The sequence below is a fragment of the Penaeus monodon genome, chromosome 41, assembly GCF_015228065.2.
Source record: "Penaeus monodon isolate SGIC_2016 chromosome 41, NSTDA_Pmon_1, whole genome shotgun sequence".
Taxonomy (NCBI): domain Eukaryota; kingdom Metazoa; phylum Arthropoda; class Malacostraca; order Decapoda; family Penaeidae; genus Penaeus; species Penaeus monodon.
Window position 1 is genome coordinate 14,891,430 of NC_051426.1, and position 22,500 is coordinate 14,913,929.

Genomic DNA, 22,500 nt, shown 5'->3' on the forward strand with positions numbered 1-22,500 from the left:
TGGTTAACTAAAAACAACAAATTTAAAATGCAAAATTATGTAATAGAAAGGAAAGGATAGAACAGAATAAAGGGGAGGAGGTCTAGCTATTTGTATACATAAAAGTATACAATATAAGAAAATAAACCTCAATCAAGACAAAATAACAAGATAGAAACAATAGCTATAAAAATTAGCTAAAGAAAAAGCTAAATTTAATTTTGATTTACAACCTTTGCAACAGAATAGAACAACAAGAAATTGAACATTACACAGAACTATTAGAAAATCCCAGATGAATAATAGGAGATTTTAATGCTCACCATCCTTTATGGAACCCACATATAGATATAAAAAAGCAAATAAAATGGGAATAAACCTGTTCAATTTGATTACTCAAAAAAGTTTGATGCTAATAACCCCAACTGGACAGACTACCAGAATCGACCCAAAAACAGGATAATGAACTACAGTAGATTTAGTAATAGGAAACCCAGAACTAAGCCATTTAGAAATGAAAACAAACACAAATTCAGGTAGTGACCATCTCCCAATAATGGTAAAAGACAGCTGGCATAAAAATGAAACACATACAAGAGAAAGAAAATAGAGCTTTAGTAAAGAAGGATGAATGAATTTTCAAGAAGAATTAGATAACAAAGACATCAAGGACATTAACTCAATAACAGAAGTAATGGATCTAGTAAAAAAAAAACACCAGGAAAAAAAAATCAATTTGATAATAAATTTAGTAAAAATAAACCAGTCAAACCCTGATGGGAAACTTTCTGTGCATCCCCCCCCCCCCCCAATCCCTTGCCCGTTGTTGTCGTGGGGGGGCTTAGGAGGCGGAGACTGGGACCCAATGATGGGGAACTCCCCAACCTTGGGACTCAGCCCTCGACTCCACTAATTTTGCATGGCCTTTTTTTTTTTCTCCTTCCCACTTTTCGTTTCTGTCCCTTCACCAAACCCTTCTGCTATCCACCTCCTAAGGTGTGAGAGCCGTGCTAAAAGGATGAAAGGCTGACTTTGTGCCAGTCCTGAATGGCCTGAGGGAGCCATGGGCACGGTATTCCCCTGATTTGTTACCTAGCCCTTACCCCTCAAGGGGACCCTGAGGGGTGGACTGTTTTTATCCCCAACATAACCAGGCTTACCATGGCCAGTAATGAAAACATTTCCCCACTATTAGGGGCAATGAGGCTTGCCCCTTTATCAAATAGCCCCAACGATGTTAACCCACCCGATTCCCTGACCCCAGGCTCTCCTTTGACCACAGCTCCGAACACTGCAATAACTACCCCCTCATCAATGCCTACTAGTACAGTAGCCAACAATCAACCCTTAAGGAACATTTCCACTCTTCCAGCATGCCAACTTCAACACCTCTATCCCACAACCTCAAACATCAACCACCCCATCCTCCCTATTAATACCTTACAGCCTTATTGCCACACTCTCCATAACACTACCTCCTCAACACTACTCCATCTTCGTCACGCCCCCGCCCTTTACTACCCCTATCTCTACAACAATCTTGAATACTCTCTTTAGTGCAGCCAAATGGGACGATTTTCGTGATCCCTCCCACAGCTCCCTACTCTGACAACACCCTTCTCTTCCAACAATGTCTCCAAAAACAAGTAGGTAAAGTCTCTTTCCGTAGCCAACCCGACCGCTCCCGTCTTGTCACAGTAGCATCCGAAAACCAAGCTATAGCATTAACAAAACTAACTGACCTATATGGTAACCCCATCCTTGCAGAACCCCATCCAACCCTCAATACTTGCACCGGAACAGTTTCAATCTCCCCAGCAAATTGCCCAGTCTATGACAAAGATTGGTCAGATTGTGGAGAAGACCTACTTGCCTGTCTCACAGGCTATGATGCAACATCAGTACAATGCTACTCCATTCCCCCCAGAGGTCATCGAAAGAAACCCACTAACATAGCCAAAATTACCTTCGTAGACATGACCTTCCCTTTAACGTCTACATAGGAGGAGAATCCCTCCCTGTTCGTCCATACCAACCTCCTCCACGTCAGTGCCAAAATTGTTGGCGTCTAGGACATCCAGCCAAACATTGCCGTTCCACAGCCAGATGCCCACTATGTGCCCAACCTGGCCATACCGATCTAAACTGCTTGCACAATCACGCACATGTGCCAACTGTGGCGGCCCCCATAATGTATTTTATAAGGGCTGTCCCACCTACAAATTTGAGTCTGAGGTAGCAACTCTCAGATTCAGACTTGGACTCACACTACGTGAAGCCAGACAGGAAGCACGTCGACGTGGTTTCTCTCTTACTCCTTACTCCTGTAATACTGCTCATTCTACCAATTCTCCTAAACCCACCCACCCTACATCTAACTCCCCCTCTTCTACCTCCTACCTTCCCCAGTCAAACTCTTTTGCCATCCTAAACCCAGGACACTCCAATCTCTACTACAGATACTCCAATCACCACTACAACTCTAACACCTTCCTCTCTCCCTCCTCGCACTACCCGTAACAGACAGAACAAACGTTCCACCCCCTCTTCCCCTACCACACAAACACCTCCACCTCCTTTGCCCTACGCTTGAGACACCAATCCTCTCTTCCCCCTCACAAGAAATCCTTATCCCCCAAAACTCCCAACCAACTCCTCAGAAGAAAACTATTGAAAATATTTGAGATTACTTAATGAAAACTGACACTCAACCTCCAAATCTTACAACTCCTGCTCCTTTCACACTGCAAGTAACTGCTGATATCCATCCTCCTCCTAATGATATCCCCCCTACACCCTATCCTCCTAACCCCTCCCAACACAGCCCATCCACCCCGACCCAACCCCACCCACATTAACCCTCCCACCATCCCTCTATCCCTTCCATTCCCTCCTGGATACACACGTGAATCCCTTATGTAACCCTCCCACCATCCCCTCTATCCCTTACACACGTGAATCCCTTATGTAACTCATTAACTCTCATAAAGTCAATACACATCACCAGACACTCCAATCCCACACATCCTACTGCCGTGCCCACGTTTTGAAACAACTCGTACCTCTGCTTTCCCCCACCTATCCCCCCTTCACCGACCTCCCAACCTAGTCCTATGGACGACCCTGCCCATCAGGTTGTCTCTCTGCGAGACAACCCTGGGTGGAGGAGACCTGTGGGACGTCCTAGGAGATCATGGCTTGGGCAGCTCGACGAGACCTGTCGCGAGGAATTAGAGATGGGCCGTGTGCCTGCCTGGAGACTCGCCTCGAGGGATCCTCGTGGCTGGAAACGAAGGGTGGATGCGGCCATGCGCCCCCGTCGGCGTTAGCCCCTTGATGATGATGATAACCATTAACCATTAACCATTTCTGTGCATCACTTGATATTAACCCCCCCCCCCTAATCCCTTGCCCGTTGTTGTCGTGGGGGGGGGCTTAGGAGACGGAGACTGGGACCCAATGATGAACTCCCCAACCTTGGGACTCAGCCCTCGACTCAACTAATTTTGCATGTTTTTTTTTCTTTCCCACTTTTCGTTTCTGTCCCTTCACCAAACCCTTCTGCTATCCACCTCCTAAGGTGTGAGAGCCGTACTGAAAGGATGAAAGGCTGACTTTGTGCCAGTCCTGAACGGCCTGAGGGAGCCATGGGCACAGTATTCCCCTGATTTAGTTACCTAGCCCTTACCCCTCAAGGGGACCCTGAGGGGTGGACTGTTTTTATCCCCAACATAATCCAGGCTTACCATGGCCAGTAATGAAAACATTTCCCCACTATTAGGGGCAATGAGGCTTGCCCCTTTATCAAATAGCCCCAACGATGTAAACCCACCCGATTCCCTGACCCAGGCTCTCCTTTGACCACAGCTCCGAACACTGCAATAACTACCCCCTCATCAATGCCTACTAGTACAGTAGCCAACAATCAACCCTTAAGGAACATTTCCACTCTTCCAGCATGCCCAACTTCAACACCTCTACCCCCACAACCTCCAACATCAAACCACCCATCCTCCCTTATTAATACCTTACAGCCTTATTGCCCACCTCTCCATAACACTACCTCCCTCAACACTACTCCATCTTCGTCACGCCCCTGCCCTTCTACTACCCCTTTCTCTAAAACAATTTTGAATACTCTCTTTAGCGCAGCCAAATGGGACCAATTTTTCGTGATCCCTCCCACAGCTCCCTACTCTGACAACCACCTTCTCTTCCAACAATGTCTCAAAAACAAGTAGTAAAGTCTCTTTCCGTAGCCGATCCGACTGCTCCCGTCTTGTCACAGTAACATCTGAAAACCAAGCTATAGCATTAACAAACTAACTGACCTATATGGTAACCCCATCCTTGCAGAACCCCATCCAACCCTCAATACTTGCACCAGAACAGTTTCAATCTCCCCAGCAAATTGCCCAATCTATGACAAAGATTGGTCAGATTGTGGAGAAGACCTACATGCCTGTCTCACAGACTATGATGCAACATCAGTACAATGCTACTCCATTCCCCCCCAGAGGTCATCGAAAGAAACCCACTAACATAGCCAAAATTACCTTCCGTAGACATGACCTTCCCTTTAATGTCTACATAGGAGGAGAATCCCTCCCTGTTTGTCCATATCAACCTCCTCCACGTCAGTGCCAAAATTGTTGGCGTCTAGGACACCCAGCCAAACATTGCCGTTCCACAGCCAGATGCCCACTATGTGCCCAACCTGGCCATACCCGATCTAACTGTTCTGCACAATCACGCACATGTGCCAACTGTGGCGGCCCCCATAATGTATTTTATAAGGGCTGTCCCACCTACAAATTTGAGTCTGAGGTAGCACCTCTCAGATTCAGACTTGGACTCACACTACGTGAAGCCAGACAGGAAGCACGTCGACGTGGTTTCTCTCTTACTCCGTACTCCTGTAATACTGCTCATTCTACCCCAATTCTCTAAAACCCACCCCCCCTACATCTAACTCCCCTCTTCTACCTCCTACCTTCCGAGTCAAACTCTTTTGCCATCCTAAATCCAGACACTCCAATCTCTACTACAGATACTCCAATCACCACTACAACCCCAGCACCTTCCCCTCTCCCTCCTCGCACTACCCGTAACAGACAGAACAAACATTCCACCCCTTCTCCCCTACCACAATCACCTCCACTTCCTTTGCCCTACGCTTGAGACACCAGTCCTTTCTTCCCCCCCTCACAAGAAATCCTTTATCCCCCAAAACTCCCCAACCAACTCCTCAGAAGAAACTATTGAAAATATTTGAGATTACTTAATGAAAACTGACACTCAACCTCCAAATCTTACAACTCCTGCTCCTTCCACACTCAAGTAACGCTGTATCCATCCTCCTCCTAACGATATCCCCCTACACCGTATCCTCCTAACCCCTCCCAACACAGCCCATCCACCCCGACCCCAACCCCACCCACATTAACCCTCCCACCATCCCCTCTATCCCTTCCACTCCCTCCTGGATACACACGTGAATCCCTTATGTCACAAGTATCCCCTTCCTCAGACCCTCCATCTCCTAATACCCCTCCTAGTAGAACACCAACTCCCACACCTCTCCCATCTCAGACCTCTCAGTCCTTATCCCACCCTGTAGCTGCTTCCCCCTCAAAATCTCCAACACGTACTACAATCTATATCACTAAAGTATAACTATCCTTCATTGGAATATTCTCGGTTTCCGCTCCCACAGACCTGACCTTCGTCATATCCTTTCCTCTTATAACCCATCTATTGTATGCCTTCAAGAGACCTTTCTTACACATCCTCCAATACCAATCCCCAATTATCATTTTGTCTCTTCCCCACATTCCTTTTATGTCTTGTCCATACTTATCAGTCAGAAAACACCTTATGTCACACCTCCCTTTCAAACCAATGTCCCTTGCACAGTTATTCGTATCTTCCTTCATTGTTGGATCACAGTGATTTCAGTCTACTTCTCCCCTTCCCACCCCATTGACTTTGTTGCTTTTGAAAATCTAATTTCCCAAGTTCAACCACCTTTCCTCATAGTTGGTGACTTTAACTGCCGCCACCTTTGGGGTGATTCTATCACCAGCTCCCGAGGCCGATCTCTAGAGTGCTTCCTCTCCACAGCTGACCTTACTATTCTAACACACTCCTATCTGATGTCACAATCTGATCCACCCTTATGTTCCTTATGTAATGTTCCCCTTTCAATCCCACACATCCTATTGTCATGCCCACGTTTTGAAACAACCCGTACCTCTGCTTTCCCCCACCTATCCTCCCTTCACCGACCTCCCAACCTATCAGACATCCATACAGAATCCCACACTTTCTGCTTCAACAACCTATTCTCTTTCCTCAAATGCATACATATCCTTCATCTAATCTAACTCCTTACCACACCCGACCCTAACTCTTTCACTCACCAATTCCTTTGCCCAGCTTAGACAACTAATCACTAACTCAACCACCCTTCCCTAACATTAACTATAGTGCTACATGACCTTAGATGTCTAGCACATTTATCTTGCTTTTAACCATTAACCATTGATATTAACACACAACCAGAAAGAAAGAAAGAAAGAAAAAAGTAAAAACAGAATTAGTAGTTACCCATTAATTGATAACAATCAGCTGATCTAGGATATAAAGCAAAAACTCAGTTTGAAAAGGAGAAAATCAAGGAAAAATAGATAAAAAAGTGAAATGTTTGATATCAAGAGACCCAGCAGATAAAAAAATCTTACAAATTCATTAGTAGAATATCATGTATTGGAAAAATATTTGAAAGCATTATAACTAATAGACAAAACTGGTGGTTAGAAATTAACAAAAAAAACAAAATGAAGACCTAACAGGCTTCAGACCAAACAGCTCAACCATAGATGCTTTACATATTATAGACTTCCAAAATCAGTAAAGCTTTCATAGGGAAAAAAAATATGCTCTAATAGCATGCCTAGATTTGGAAAAGGATTCGACACTATCAATCATGAAGCAATAATAATAAAGGCTGCAAAACTAAGAGAATCACAGGTACCCCACTCCAATAGATCATTGGTTTCTTAAAAAACTGAACCAAATAGTCATTGGTAATAAAAAGACTGCAGAAGAAAATATAGCAACAGGCCTTCCACAAGGCTCACCACTGAGTGCCTTATGATTTAACTTGATCACAGCCTATTAACCCTAACAGAAGAATGAAAAAGAGTTACATATACAGATGATATTACAATTATAGCAATTAATAAAAAAAACTAGCAGAAGCTAAAAACAACCTAGAATTAGGAATAAAACAAATAGAATGGGCAAACAAATAAGAATTATCAATAAATCTAACAAAAAGCAAACTCATGTGTTTTACAGAAACCAGAATAAGACAAATATCAATGATCAATGAAATTCACAACTAACTGCGCAATTCTAGGTCTAGAATTTGATGCTCCAAAGCTAACTTGGAAAGAATCACATTAATAATAAAAAAAAAATAAATTGGTCAAATAGAATAAACATAATAAAAAAAAAACATTTTCAACAACATGGGGAACAGATAGAGAAACCATAATAAAATTATATGACATTTACATAAAATAGAATATAGTATCTCAATCTTCAGCTAAAGACGCAGAAATGAAAAAAATAGACATTCTACAAAATAACACTTCAAAAATAGCTACAGGCTGCTTAAAGACCATCCCAGTAATTAGCATTATACACGCTTACAAATAAAATGCCTATCAAATATAAACAAAAGGAACTAGAATGTATGCATATGATGAAAATACTAGTAAAACAAGAAAATAATAAAATGAAAAGATATGTAACAGCAAATATAGAAGAATATAACCCCCAAAAAGATGAGAGAGGCTTAGTACACAGAGTAATAGAAACCTGTAAAGAATTACAAAAAACAACAAAAACAAAAGCATGATGAAACATAACACCTATTCCGTCATGGTTAGATATTTCTAAAAATATAGAAACAAATTTTATAAAAGACCTAGCAAAAGATGTACCTGAACAAATCATTAAGGTTCGATATTTAAAGGTGGAAAACACAAGATATCTGAATTATAAAAAGATATTCACAGACAGATAAAAAATAAACATGAATTCCACTTCTGCAGCCATATATAATTAAGAAAAAAGCATAACAACAATATGGATATTACTTGACGAAACAGAAATAATAGAGGTAGAACTTTTTGCAATAAAACAAGGAAACACCTATATCCAAAACAACAGATTAGTAACATCATTAATATATTCAGATTCAAAATCAGCTTTACAACTAATATCAAACTTAAAACCTAAAAACTATAAGCACATTATATTTGAAATACAGGCAATGATATACACACTTACAAAGCAAAATCAGATGCTTACAATACAGTGGATACCATCATACAAAAACATATGAGGTAATGAAATAGATGATCGAGCGACAAAAAAGTGCATAACATAACTAATCCCATAACCATACATGAGGACACCCCCCTCCCTCCAATTCATTGCCCGTTGTTGTCGTGGGGGTTTAGGAGGCGAGGACTGAGACCCAATGCTGGGGAACTCCCCTACCTTGGGCCTCAGCCCTCGACTCAACTAATTTTGCATGGTCTTTTTCCCCCTCCTGCTTTTTCATTTCTGTCCCTTCTCCAATCCCTTCTACTATCCACTTCTTAAGGTGTGAGAGCCGTGCTGCAAGGATGAAAGGTTGACTTTGTGCCAGTCCTGAATGGCCTGAGAGAGCCATGGGCATGGCATTCCCCTGTTTTTGTCTAGCCCTTACCCTTCAAGGGAACCCTGAGGGGGTGGACAGTTTCTCTCCCCAACATACTCTAGGCTTACCATGGCCATGGCTTGCCCCTACATCAAATTTACAGAAACTTGGAAGATATTCAAAATTATCTACTCAAGTCCCAAACTGACACTGAAACCCCTCGTCCACCCTTATGTCACAACTATGCCCTTCCCCAGATCCTCCACCTCCTGATACGCCTCCTGATACAACACCACCTTCCCCCTCTCATTCCTTATCTCACCCCCTAGCTCCTTCCCCTTCAAATTCTCCAACAGGCACTGTAACTGTTATCACTCATAGATCAACTAAAGTATACCTCTCTTACATTGGAATATTCACATTTCCTTTCTCAGACCTGACCTTCATCATATCCTTTCTTCTTTTAACCCATCCATTATTTGTCTCCAAGAGACTTTTCTTACACATCCTTCTATACCAATACCCAACTACCATTTTGCCTCACCTTTACACTCCCTTTATGTCTCATTTATACTTATCCATCGGAAAACACCTTATGCCATACCTCCCTTCCAAACCACTGTCCCGTGCACAATTTTCTGTTGTCCTGTTCACGCTTTGATGCAGCCTGTACCTCTGTTTTCCCCCACCTATCCTTCCTTCACTGACCTCCCAACCTATCAGACATCCTTACAGAAAGAATCTCACACTTTTTGCTTTGATAACCTATTCTCCTTCCTCAAATGCATACATATCCTTCACTTGATCTAATCCCCTTACCTAACCCAATATTAACTCATTAACTCATCAGTTCCTTTACCCATCTTTAACCTTTTCAATATTAATCTAGATAGTTGACGTATAGGAACTAACTACTAACTCAACCACCCTTCACCCTTCTTTTACTGTACCTTCCTATAGTGCTACATGACCTTAGATGTCTAACACATTTATTTTGCTTTTAACCATTAACCATTTACCATAATACTACAATGTCCATGATTCCATTCTCACAGAACAGTGTTGATGGAAGCTCTGAAAAGAATCAGAAGAAACAACCCTAATATAGATTTATTATTCACAGGTGCTGATCTCTCACCAATAAAGAAGTACTACATTTTAAGAAGTACCAAAATATTCTTGAAAAAAACAAAACTAATAGAGATAATATAAGAAAAAAAAGAAGAAGAAAGAATATAGATCCAGGGGATATAGACTGTACAAGAGTCTAAAAAGAAGAAAGAAGAAGAAGAAAAAGACCATTTTACCTTCGTCTATAATGGTTCCCGATGTTGATATATTCATTGGGAACTACACTATAATTGACCAAGAAGTCTTTGGACTATGGGTTCAAGGATATTCAGGTAAAATAATGGATTACTTTTTATAAATAACTATGTATGTATTTATGTCATACAGCTGAATTGGCCTCATTGAATCTATTTATAATATTTTTACAGTCTTTTTATGATCTCCTTAATCAAAATTAGATAATTTAACATTCATTCAATATGAAAACTTGGTTAATTTACCATACTCAATTTCCTATAAGTTGTCTGAAGATTAGGTTGGTCTAAGTAAGGTCACGATTTTATTAAGATTAGTAAGAACCACGTACAGGTAGAATGAGAAAAGGAAGGGAAAGGCAGAGGGAGAGAGATGAAATAAGAAGGAAAGACAGAAATGAAGGCTGAAAAAAAGAGAGGGGTGAAGAGAGAGGAAAAGAGGAGAAGAGGTTGAAAAAAAAGAGAGTGGATGGATAAAAAGGAGAATGAGAGAATGGAGAAGGAAATAACTGAGCAGAGATTAAGAGAAAGGGAAGATAATGAGGGAGTTGGAGAAACGAAGGGAGAAGGAGATGAGGGGGGAGAGAGAGAAGTATAAATAAGATTCTGAACATGTCAGTACAGTGAATTGATAGGTTGATGAATTCTATCACATTTTTAGCTGTGATATGATTATTGAAAATTGAAAGTATAAAAAGGAAACAAAATAGTTCAAAGCAGGACCTTTCATCAATGGCATGAAGTACCAGAAGTGCAAAGGCCACTGGAGCTAAATCTGTCACTGGATTTATATATTATTATGTATTATTAATTTAAAAAAATAATGTCATAGAATTCATAATTTTATTGACTCCTTATATCCTGTTTACTTTGTAACATTAAATTTTTTAAAAATGTAATATTACTTTAGAAAAATAGAAAGATAAAGATAAAAGGAGAAATGAGAAAGGGCAAGAAAGTCAGTAAAAGTAGTTGTCACAGGATAACCAAGGCTGACCCTGACTCCCTATTACCTTTTACCTATTACCCATTACCTATTACCCACAGTTGTGGAGGCAGTGTCAGTGCTGCAACAAAGGGGAGCTTTGGAAACATGGGGAGCGTCACACGAACTGCTCACCTCGGACACCCTAGACCACTATCGTACGTTTGGCATGCTGGAAAAACTGCTGCTTACCCCTACAAAGTTGGCTGAAGAGTGGACCTTCCAGCTAGAGCCTGCAGTGCAGAAAATGGTCATTGAGAAGTATGCCTGAGAACTTTAGTGAATGCAGATGTTTATATTGTGAATTAGTTCTTATTAGCTGAAATATATATTTGTTGGTGATTGTTTGTTTCTATTTTTAAGTGTTTTTGCCTTTCTTATTCTTATTTTTATTGCAAGTGATCAAAGTTTTTGAAATCTTTTAATTTGTAAAGAAATTTAATACATGGCAGAATAAGTAAAATGTTTAACAATGGTCTCATTTTACAATTACAGGTATTATGAGTTTGATGATATTGTCATTCGTGAGATTATTGGAAAGAAATTATCAGGTAGAACTCGAAAAGACCTTGATGATGTCGCTGAAAAAACAGGTGTTTTGTTGCGATCATGCAGGTGAGAGACAAAAACTTGTATTTTATCAATTTTCCCATTTTATATTCTTTATAATACCACAGAACGGTATTATTTTACCTAGAAACCTGCATGCTATGAAAATAATATATAATTTTTTCAATTTGCAGGCGTCAGTTTGACAATGTGAAAAGGATATTCAAACAAGTAGATGAAATGCCGGGTTCCGTGGTGGCAAATATCCAGTCGTCATTTCTCTTGCCAAATGAATTGGCCAAGTAAGTTTATTTTTAAGTATATTTCTTTGTAGGTAAGACCAAGAATGACAAGAGGGCATAATTATTAGTTGATTTAGAAATTTTAAAGGGATTAGTTTATATATATATATAGTCTTGATAGCGAGTCAATTTTAATGTGTATTGTTCTTATATGTTTTAGTGTATATTTTCCTTTTATTGTCTAGATATGCTTGATTTCTTGGTATTTTAAAATTTGTGGAAATACCATTGATAGAGATACTGTGACTTCTTAGATCATTTTTTGAGTACCACTTAAATTGTGTTATTGCCTTGGCCACAGAAAGGAGACGATGTCAAAATATTATTGCATAATATTCAGATATATCTAAAAAAAATGGAACTACTAAAGCTTCTTGTTTGGACATACTGCATAGCAATAATTTTAAAGGTTCCATCCCTCATTGCAGAAAATACGCATCGATTGTCTTCATCATCAACAACAGATTCGAGACGAGCAAAAGGAAGCTCAACTACCTCACCTTCGAGGATTTCTCAGTGTGCGCGTCCCTCATGATGAACTCCTGGACGACCTCCACTATCTCGTCAAGCTTCAATGTCGGTGCGGATGGCCGTGATGACTCTGACGTGGACCGAGAGTTCCTCATGGATCTTAGGGACTTCAAGCTCCTGTTAGATCGGGAGAAGGAGCACAGGAAGTAGGGACTTTCTAGGGATTTGTAATGTGTGTGATTCATTATACATTGTAGAATTTTTCTTATTATTTTTTGAGTATTATTTAATTGTTATTTTCTTTGGGGGAAGGAGTAGGGACTCAATATACATATTTTACTGATTTTTTTATATATATATATATATTTTTTTTTCATAATGTCAGTGAATTAACATAACTGTTGTGACATGCATTCAACACATTTCCATCACCATCACCACCATCCCCACAATTTTCACCATCAAACCCTCACAGTCCTTGCTCCTAAGCACAACTCAAGACCAGTATCATTTTAGTCGCCCTCCATCCAAAATCCCCAGCCAATTTTGTGTCTGTATCCTCATCCCTATCCCTACACTTAACCCTATCCCTGTCCCCTCTCCCCAATCACCAATCTCCTATCTTGTCTCCTATCTCCTATCCCTATCCCAATTCGTATCCATATCCTTATCCCTATCCCTATCCCCATCCCCATCCCCATCCCCATCCCCATCCCCATCCCCATCCCCATCTCTATTTCCATTTCTGTCTACATCCCCATCCCCATCTGCATCTCTATCCCATCCAGATCCTCATCTGCTTGCCCAAATCCATCCCCATCCCCATCCCTATCCCTATCCCTATCCCTATCCCTATCCCTATCCCCATCTCAGTCTGCATCGTCATCCATATCCACAACCACACTGCAACCCATCCCCATCCCCATCCTCATCTCCTACCCCATTCCCATGCTTATCTGCATCCCCAAATTTATCCCCTTCCCCATCCCCTTCTATACCTCCATCTCTATCTGCATTGCCAATCTCCAGTCTCATCCCCTTCCTGCACAACCATCCCCAACACTGTCATTGCTACCCCCACCTCCATTTCCATCCCTCTGTCCCCATCCCCCAATCCCCACTCTTACCCACACCTCATCCCCACCTCCTCTACTATTCCATCCCCCCACCACATCACTGAATGTTTGCAATCCTCCATTCTAACTCCGCAATTCTTATTCCAGTATGACCCTAAGCCACTTGCGGGGCAAGATCCCTGACCGCATGTGCACTGAGGTTGAGAATAACTTCAAGGTCTATTCGAGGGCTATCATTAACATTGGTTGTGCCCTCAACAACACACGTGATCTGCGGGACTTCTTTGTTGACACGGTGGAGAAAATTGTGGACCCGTGTCGGCAATCGAGGTGGAAGGGGGCCGAGCTGGAGGTTTTCTTGCAGGTCTATGCTGATGCAGGGAGTGGGCTTGATATTATGAACAGGTGAGTGAGGGCTTGGGTAGATTGGTGGGATAAAGTCGTGGGTTGTACTTCTCAACTGACTGTTTATGTCTGTTCTTTTTCCATTTTTATTTTGTCTTCATATTTTATTGTTTATGTGGTGTTGGGTATTTTTATTTTTATTTTTTTTTCAAGGTGGTACTTTTTTTTCCCCATCTTTTCTATAAAATTTCTGTAGGATTTGTGTTTTGTGGAAACAGAAAGGTAAGATATATAGTTTTTAAAGATTATAGGGGAGGTAGTTTTCAAATGACTTAAAAAGGACAGAAAATATGGTGAACTTTTTAATGTAAACAATTTTTGATATACTTGCCAGTAATTTCTTATTGCTAATGTAATGCATATATTATTTCTTTGAGCAAGTAGTAGAGGCAGCAGCTGTTTTATGCATTTTGGTTATATTCTTATATTTACTTAAATTATTTAACTAGAATGTAATTTTTTACAAGGTTAGATTTATGCTGTTTACATGTATGCTCATCTTTTAATGTAAAATATTTTGATTTAGAAGGGGCATTGTTCTTAGTTGAAAACCAAGCTTAATATTTCATGCACATGCACAGGCAATCAAAATCACTCACACTCACACTCACACACACACACACACACACACACACACACACACACACACACACACACACACACACACACACACACACACACACACACACACACACACACACACACACACACACACACACACACACACACACACACACAACCACAGACACTCACTCACGCACTCACTCACTCACACACACACACTCAGCTTCACATTTGCAAAAGGGAAAAAAAGGAAGGACAGATAATTGAATATATCACAGAAAGAAAGAGAGAGATGATTAAGGTTAAAAATAGAAGAGCAAGCAGTAAAGGAAAAAGATGTAGGAAAGGAGGAAAGAGAGGAGGTAGAGGGGAGAAAGAAAGTATGAAGGAGGAAGCTGGGGACGGAAGGAAACGAAAGGAAGAGAAAAAGAAGAGAGATGGGGAGTAAAAGGAGAGGGAGAGCCGACAAAAGGAAGAGACAGAAAAGGGGGAAAAAGATGAAGACGAAAAGAAAAGAGAGAGGTGAAAGAAAAATGGGGACAGAAGGAAAGGGGAGAGAGATAGAGAAAAAAAGGAAAGACAAACAGGGTGTGATGAAAACAGAAAGAGAGAGGGAAGAGAGGGGGGTGATGCAAAGAGTAAGGGAAGATGGGAGATGGTAAAAAAAAGGAAATTAGAAATGGAAAATTAAGTGAAATGAAAGGAAAGAAGAGAGGAAAGAGAGATAGGAATAAAGGGAATGAGAGAGGAGAAAGGGATTGAGATGGAAGGTAAAAAGAGGGGAGAAGAATAAGATTGAAATAAGGAGAGGGGGGAGAGAAAGAGATGGAGAGGAGATGGATGGGGAACAGAAGGCAAAAGGAGAGGGAAGGTTTAGGAAAGAAGGAAATATGCAGGGAGATGGATAAGTTCAAAAGGTAAAGAGAGAAAGAAAGAATAGAGAGCAATGGGAACAGAAGGAAGAGAGAAGAAGGGAAGAGGAATGGAGACAGGAAGAATAGGAAAAAAAAAGTAGGGAGAAGGATGGAGACAGTAGGAAAAGGGAGAAAGATAAAGGAAGAGAGAAGGGAAATAGAGTGAACAGAACTGGACGGAGGAGGGGGGTTGCTGGGGACAGAAGGACAAAAGAGGTGGAAGAAATAAAAGAGTGAAGGTAGAGAAAAAAGGATAGAGGAATTAGACACAAGGATAGTAAAAAGGGGGAAGAGAGAGAGAGTGAGTGAGTGAGTGAGTTGCTGGCTGGCTGGATGGGTGGTTGGGTTGGGTGGTTGAGTGGTTGAGAGGTTGAGTGGTTGAGTGGTTGAGTGGTTGAGTGGTTGAGAGAGAGAGAGAGAGAGAGAGAGAGAGAGAGAGAGAGAGAGAGAGAGAGAGAGAGAGAGAGAGAGAGAGAGAGAGAGAGAGAGAGAGAGAGAGAGAGGGAAACTGAGAGAACGCAGAAAGAGTGAGAGAATGAAATAAACTGCGTTATTTGTAGCACATTTTAATTTTAACATTTTACTGACTTAACTTGGTACAATAAATGCTTTGAAAATATAAAGCAGTAGTGGACCAGTTAGTACAATCATTCATGTTCATATTTATCATCATCAAAATGCCACTGATTTTCCAGCAAGTGATGGTTTGGTGTGTCTTTGTATGGACATAATTGTATATGTATTACAGTATTGAATATATGTCATACACAGTGATAGTTCCAAGACATTTCACAGACCACCCCTATACAGCTCCTCCTGTGGGTATTTTTAGCATTTCATTAGCATTCTCCAAGCATTTTTTGAGTAACTGCACCTTTTTTACATTGTAAATGATATAAACATGACATCAGTAAATATAACAATAAAAGCAGAGAATAAGAAAAGAAGAACCTTTTCATGTGTTTTCCTGTTTTTCCCTTCTTTGTTTTATTCACAATTTGTTCATCATGAAACCTACACATGACAATCAGCAGGAAATAGGAAATATAAGCTCTCATTGATACAATAAGAGAAAAGTTACAAATAGAAATGTAAATGCAAATTTACAGGGAATTATTGATGCAAAACTTCAGCTAACATTTTACTACCAGTTTTATTACCCTATTGTGGGTTATAAACACTGTAATGTCCATTGTTGGTCTTAAAAATAATTAATGCTGCATGACATTGGAATCAAAGGTGCTGGAAAATTAGTGGTTATTCTAAGAAGATTATTTGGATGAAAAGAAGGATTAGTTTCTCCCATTAGGTATATATTGACAAGTTTTACTAAGTATTTATCAGCATACACTAAGAACAAACTTTTTATTTTCATTCAAAATCTCTTCTTTACCTTATACAATTTCATAATCATTTTGTGTTAAATAGAAAAGAAGTTTAAAAGGATATTGTGCAGTTTTTAAAACCGGATATTGAATGGCTTGAAATGGGTAGGATTGTGTTTTTTTATTTGCTTTTTCTGTAGGCATTTCTTTCAGTAATTAGTTTTTAGATTGAACTGTACTCTTACTGTTGCATTTCTGTATCATTTGAATGTTGATTTTCCTCTGTATTTCAAGGGTACACCAACTTTTACATGCTGCTTTTTTGAATGATCATGAAATCTGATGCCAGTGATTCTCTTATGAAGCTTCTGATTTGAATGCATGAGTATTATTCTTGCATTGAAAAGTATTCATTTCTTTTGTCCTTCTTGCAAGAAAACCTAAAGGAAGAAGGTGAGGATAATTTAGCATCTTGATTTTTTTTTTTTTTTTGATTTCTTAAAGATTTGTTTTCCCTTTTATTGCACTGCCTATAGGGGCCTGTTATGTACTCTTCATGCGGGAATGGAACTGTTGTCTTGTGGACTACGGCAAAGGGATGGGAAAGCCACCTCTGTGCCTGGCAAAGAGACACCACATTGCAATACCGTCTCAAGTCTGTTACTAAGGAATGCTTGTGGGGCTTTGCTGCTGGCTTTTGTGTATCTTTTGAGTATTAATCACTATTTATTATTATTATTATTATTATTATTATTATTATTATCATTATCATCATCATCATTATTATTATAATGGTAATTGTTATTGTTATTATTATTATTGACATTGTTATTGTTATTGTTATTATTATTATTATTATTATTATTATTATTATTATGATGATGATGATGATGATGATGATGATGATGATGATGATGATGATGATGATGATGATGATGATGATGATGATGATGATGGTAGTTATTATGGTAGTTATCATCTTCATTACTATGGTGATGATGATGATGATGATGATGATGATGATGATGATGATATGCATTATTGTTATTATTACTATTTCTGTTATTGTTATTTATCAAGATAGGATGTCATCTATCTTCTGTGGTTCTTTTTGCACTTTTCCATTATTTTAATTAAAGGATGTTATATCTTTGAAGAAAATGTGCATACACCTGCACAAGCACTGAAGATACAGACAAAGGAAAATATTTAGCCTAGTTTCTAATGAACCACCACTGTAGGACTGAATATTAGATAGAAAACTAGAATAGCAAAAGACATAATGCATAGTTCTATTGCTTGAGTAGATAGTATCTTAATAATGAAGGGAAATCAATTTGTGTGTTGAGGAAGCATGTGACTGAGGTTGAATGAGACAGAAGAATGCTTTTGTAGGTTTCTTAAAGGCATAGAGGAAGAAAGTTCATGTGTGATTCATTCACTAGGACTATAAGCACACTTTATTTTATTATGATTTCTCTAAAGTTGGAATGTGGGTAGCTGACCATAAGTATACAGTTAAATTTGTGTTTACTTTTAAGTAGGTGTGTTATGTATTGTCTTTTTGTTGTGTGTTATAAATTGGGTAATTGTTAATTATGTAATACACTTGCTTTACCATTATATTATTATTTTGGTTTCAGCTCTCTCTTTTTTTTTCCTTTCTTCACCTACAATAGAATGTTATAGCATTTCCTTACATTTTAGTCATTTGTTACATTTGCTTCTTGAGTTTAATACATGAGTAAATAGGGGAAGGGTTGTTTATTGGCTTGTTGTTAATGATGTAAAGGAATCCTACATTGTTCATTGCGGAAACATTTACTATTATGGCTTTGTTTTTTTCTATTGTAATTCATGTGTTAGTGTATGTGTTATGTATATCATGGATTTATGGATTATAATTTTATGGATTTTATGGATTATAATGAAAAAAATTATTTTCATTGGATTGGTTTCAGATTTGTTGAAATGTAAAGTAAAGATAACTCTAATAAATAACATTATATTTCATCTGTATAATGTTTAATAAGAAGTGAGAGCCAACAAATATGGTATATTTTATTCAAATCTTCCAATATTTTTTAGACGATGTCCTTGTTGTGATGATAAAAGGAAAAGGAATTATAGCTTCGGTGTCAAAGCAGAAGATTAACTGAGCTGTTTATGATTTTGAAACTTTAATTAATATTACTGTAATTGACTTAAATTGATTGTATTGACTTAAAGACTGGTTTTGTTTTAGATTTTATATGTCTGAATAGTACATATATTTGTTCCAAGGCATGATAAAGTAGAAAAAAAGGGGGAAAAAAAATTGATAAAGAATGTATGAAATTGCTTTTTTAAAATAAATTATTCAATTATGGTATTTTTTATCAAGATGTTAAAAAGTAGCGTTTAAAAAAGAAAGACCAAAAGCATAACAAATAATTATTGCAGGCCTGGAAAACCTCACCTATAAGATTAGTTTTTGCAATGTCTTTAAGAGAAATGATTATTCAGAAAAAAAATCATTATTGGGATAAAATAATATTCAGTTTTAGTGATAGCTTTGGCATTAACTAATTGTTAAGTATCCAGTCTACAAAACCACTTCTGCTGTTGGTGGAGTAGTCAATTGCTAATTGAGATTTCCCCCCCTCTATCCCCTCTTTCAGTGACCACTCTTTACGGATGACATGGGAGAGGTACATGAACACCATGCGGATGTGTATTTGTCAGTTGTACCACTCCTGACATCACGCCCCTCCACTGCGCCTGACCCGTACAGCTACTGTGCAGGAAAAGGTCACATCTGAATGACCCTTGCTTCAAACAAGTAAGGAAAACTGGTTCGTTGATTGGTTGGAGTGGGGAGGGAGGGAGGGAGGGAAAGAGGGAGGGAGGGAGGGAGGGAGGGAGGGAGGGAGGGAGGCCCCTCCACTGCGCCTGACCCGTACAGCTACTGTGCAGGAAAAGGTCACATCTGAATGACCCTTGCTTCAAACAAGTAAGGAAAACTGGGTCGTTGATTGGTTGGAGTGGAGAGGGAGGGAGGGGGGGAGGGAAAGAAGGAGGGAGGGAGAAAGGGAGAGAGGGAGGGAGGGAGGGAGGGAGGCCCCTCCACTGCGCCTGACCCGTACAGCTACTGTGCAGAAAAAGGTCGCATCTGAATGACCCTTGCTTCAAACAAGTAAGGAAAACTGGTTCGTTGATTGGTTGGAGTGGAGGGGGAGGGAAAGAGGGAGGGAAAGTGGGAGGGAGAGAGGGAGGGAAAGAGGAAGGGAAAGAGTGAGCGAGCAAGAGAGGGAGGGAGGGCGGAAAGGAGGGAGGGAGGGAGGGAGGGAGGGAGGGAGGGAGGGAGGGAGGGAGGGAGGGAGGGAGGTGGTGGTTTGTAAAAGAGGTGTGGTTTGTATGTGTTGGTGAGGATGAATATGGATGAGTGAGTGTTGGTGAGCTTCATTCAGGGTGGATAAGACTGGGTGTGAATGGGTGAGGATGAGTAGGGATGGAGTGGAGTTGGGTGAAAGTGTATTGGGATGGCTGAAGATGGATGAGGTTGTGTTTGGATAGGGATGGGTCAGGCTAAATATGTGGATGATAAAGATGGGAGATGTTCTGGTAAGGATGGTAGTTGGTTTCTTTTTTTTCTTTCTCTCTTTTTTCATAACGATTCTTATGATTTTTTTTTTTTCAATTAAGGTGATAGATTTGCTTGTCCTAAATCAAATGGATTTATTCTTTTTCTCTTACTTATTGCTACTTCGTGTATTTCTTCATCTCCTTTGTCTCCCTCACATAAGGGAAGTTGAAGTGATGAGCTTATGGTGTCTTGGTGGCAGGTGTGTTGCCTTTTATGATATTCTTCTGAAATATATTGTCTTTGCTTTTTGATAAGATTTATTTCTTACATAATGATTAAACAGAACTTATTTGTTTATGTGCTTTTAATTTACCTTTTTTATTTATTTGTTGAATATTATGTATTTTTTCTTAAGAATCTTGATATTGTAATTGTTCTTTTAGTTACTGAACAAAAGTGAATCATGTATGTTTTTAAAAATTGCAATATAGAACATTCTTTTGAAATGATATATCATGAATTTTAGAGCTACATTTTAGTTGATATTTATATATACAGTGTATATGCAAAAATATAGTTGCATGGTAAGATTTTCTATAAGAGCATCTTATTTTATGGTCATTACTTTTATTACAGGATTTTTACCTTTTATCATGTAGACTAATTAATCTTTTTCATTTTTTCTCTTTCTAGGGTTGCAAACGAGCTTAGATTGGTAGAGCAGCCTTAGTCACATCAAACAATTTATCATCTTTTACTGATTGCATGGTAGATGATTGCTAAAAGATTTTTAAGCGCAGGCATTTGAATAGAGGACAGCAAAGAGTTGAGGAAGTTTTGGTAAAGCGTTATGTACATCAGAAAGATTTAAGGAAAGAATGTTTTAACTCTTTTTTTTTTTACCCATTTATTTATGTATTTAAATTTTTTGAGCAATTTAGGGTAAATTATTCGAGGAGTTTGTGATAACTTATTAAAATCTGCAATGTGAGAGTGTGCTAGTCTCTGATTATACTACCTGGTTGATGAGAATGTAATGAGACATGCATTAACATATTATAACAGATTGTTTTTTGGACTGAATAAATTACTTGTAATTCATTATCAGCTGTGGTGAGACTAAGTTGAAAATTGCACATTACCTGTTCTATATTGGGCGATCTCCAGTGTTGATTAATATTCTTCTAACACTTGTCAGGGAGGAGAATCTGATACCTTTGGTTATTTAGATTTTGGAACTGAAGCCGTTAATGAAATAGAAATTTAATGTTATGTGTATGTGTAATTATGGTGAGTTCATTGTGCATTATAAAGACAATAAATATTATTTACTATTATCATCTATTGTTACACTAAAAAGACACCACATTAAAAATAATATTTTATATATATACATAAAAATATTTAATATGGAAAACAAGATTATGGGGAAAGTAATTTGATTTATATTCATACTGTTATATTCCTCATTTTATCTTAAAATTCTTGTACTTTTTATTTAATCTTAAGTAAATTAATATGTATGCATATAAATTCAGTGTGCAGTTGAGGTACTATAAGTCCTTGTTCCTAATTAGAAAAATTTCGAAAGACATTTACAAAAAGCTTACTTTGGTTTGTAATTATGTTCCTTTTGTATGTGATATTCAAGCACACATATTTTTTTCATGTATACTAATACTTATGTAAATAACACATGTAAATCTACATTGTAAATAGAAAATACTGCCATTAAACCCTTCTGCCAGGTACATGCACTGTTCACTGTAGTATTGTTTTGTTGATTTGTTTTACACATTGCTGGCGTTACACTTTCTTTATTGTCAAGGAGTTGGTTACTAGGCCTACTGACATCACCTATTTACCACTTTACTTTGTGGGAAAAAGTTCTTGTTTCTAATACTGGTGTCATTATTATGAACAGTATTATCATTATTATTGACATTATTATTTTAGTGTTATTAACAAGCCTAATAGTGATAGAAATAAAAACTTTTCTTCAGAGAATTCAAGGAATAGTACAAACTCCTTGGAGAGCCATGTATGTGATATTGTCAAACTTAAATCAAGGTGGACAGGGCAGGTGTACATACCCTCCTGGTATCAGCTGGTTGAACAGCTATATTAATGTCAGTGAAAAGAGATTTTGACTAATGGTCATAACTAACTACTTTCTTATCTTTTCTTCAATGCCAGTGCACATATCAAATCTAACTTACACTTTGCTTGGGCTAAAATTGTATATTCAAGTCATACCATTGCCATGAACAAGAGAAATCTCATGACTCTTGGCAAGAGATTAGAGATTCTCAACATATCTCTTA

The 22,500-nt window shown here is 38.7% G+C and overlaps 1 protein-coding gene across 2 annotated transcripts in view; it reads left to right on the top strand.

Moving 5' to 3' along the window:
* LOC119598572 (acidic fibroblast growth factor intracellular-binding protein-like) overlaps positions 1–22,500 on the top strand; it is a 25,860-nt gene that overhangs the window by 1,666 nt on the left and 1,694 nt on the right. The window contains exons 2-10 of one of the 2 annotated variants that reach the window (XM_037948215.1): positions 9,819–10,098; positions 11,068–11,266; positions 11,501–11,620; positions 11,749–11,856; positions 12,285–12,533; positions 13,551–13,808; positions 19,272–19,356; positions 19,528–19,603; positions 20,870–22,500. The exon at positions 20,870–22,500 is cut by the window's right edge and continues 1,694 nt beyond it. In XM_037948215.1, coding sequence (XP_037804143.1) covers positions 10,014–10,098; positions 11,068–11,266; positions 11,501–11,620; positions 11,749–11,856; positions 12,285–12,533; positions 13,551–13,808; positions 19,272–19,350 — 1,098 coding nt within the window. In that variant the 5' untranslated portion in view covers positions 9,819–10,013 and the 3' untranslated portion in view covers positions 19,351–19,356; positions 19,528–19,603; positions 20,870–22,500. Of the gene's footprint in view, positions 1–9,818; positions 10,099–11,067; positions 11,267–11,500; positions 11,621–11,748; positions 11,857–12,284; positions 12,534–13,550; positions 13,809–19,271; positions 19,433–19,527; positions 19,604–20,869 lie in introns of both variants that reach the window. The other variant, XM_037948214.1, reaches the window with a different exon arrangement.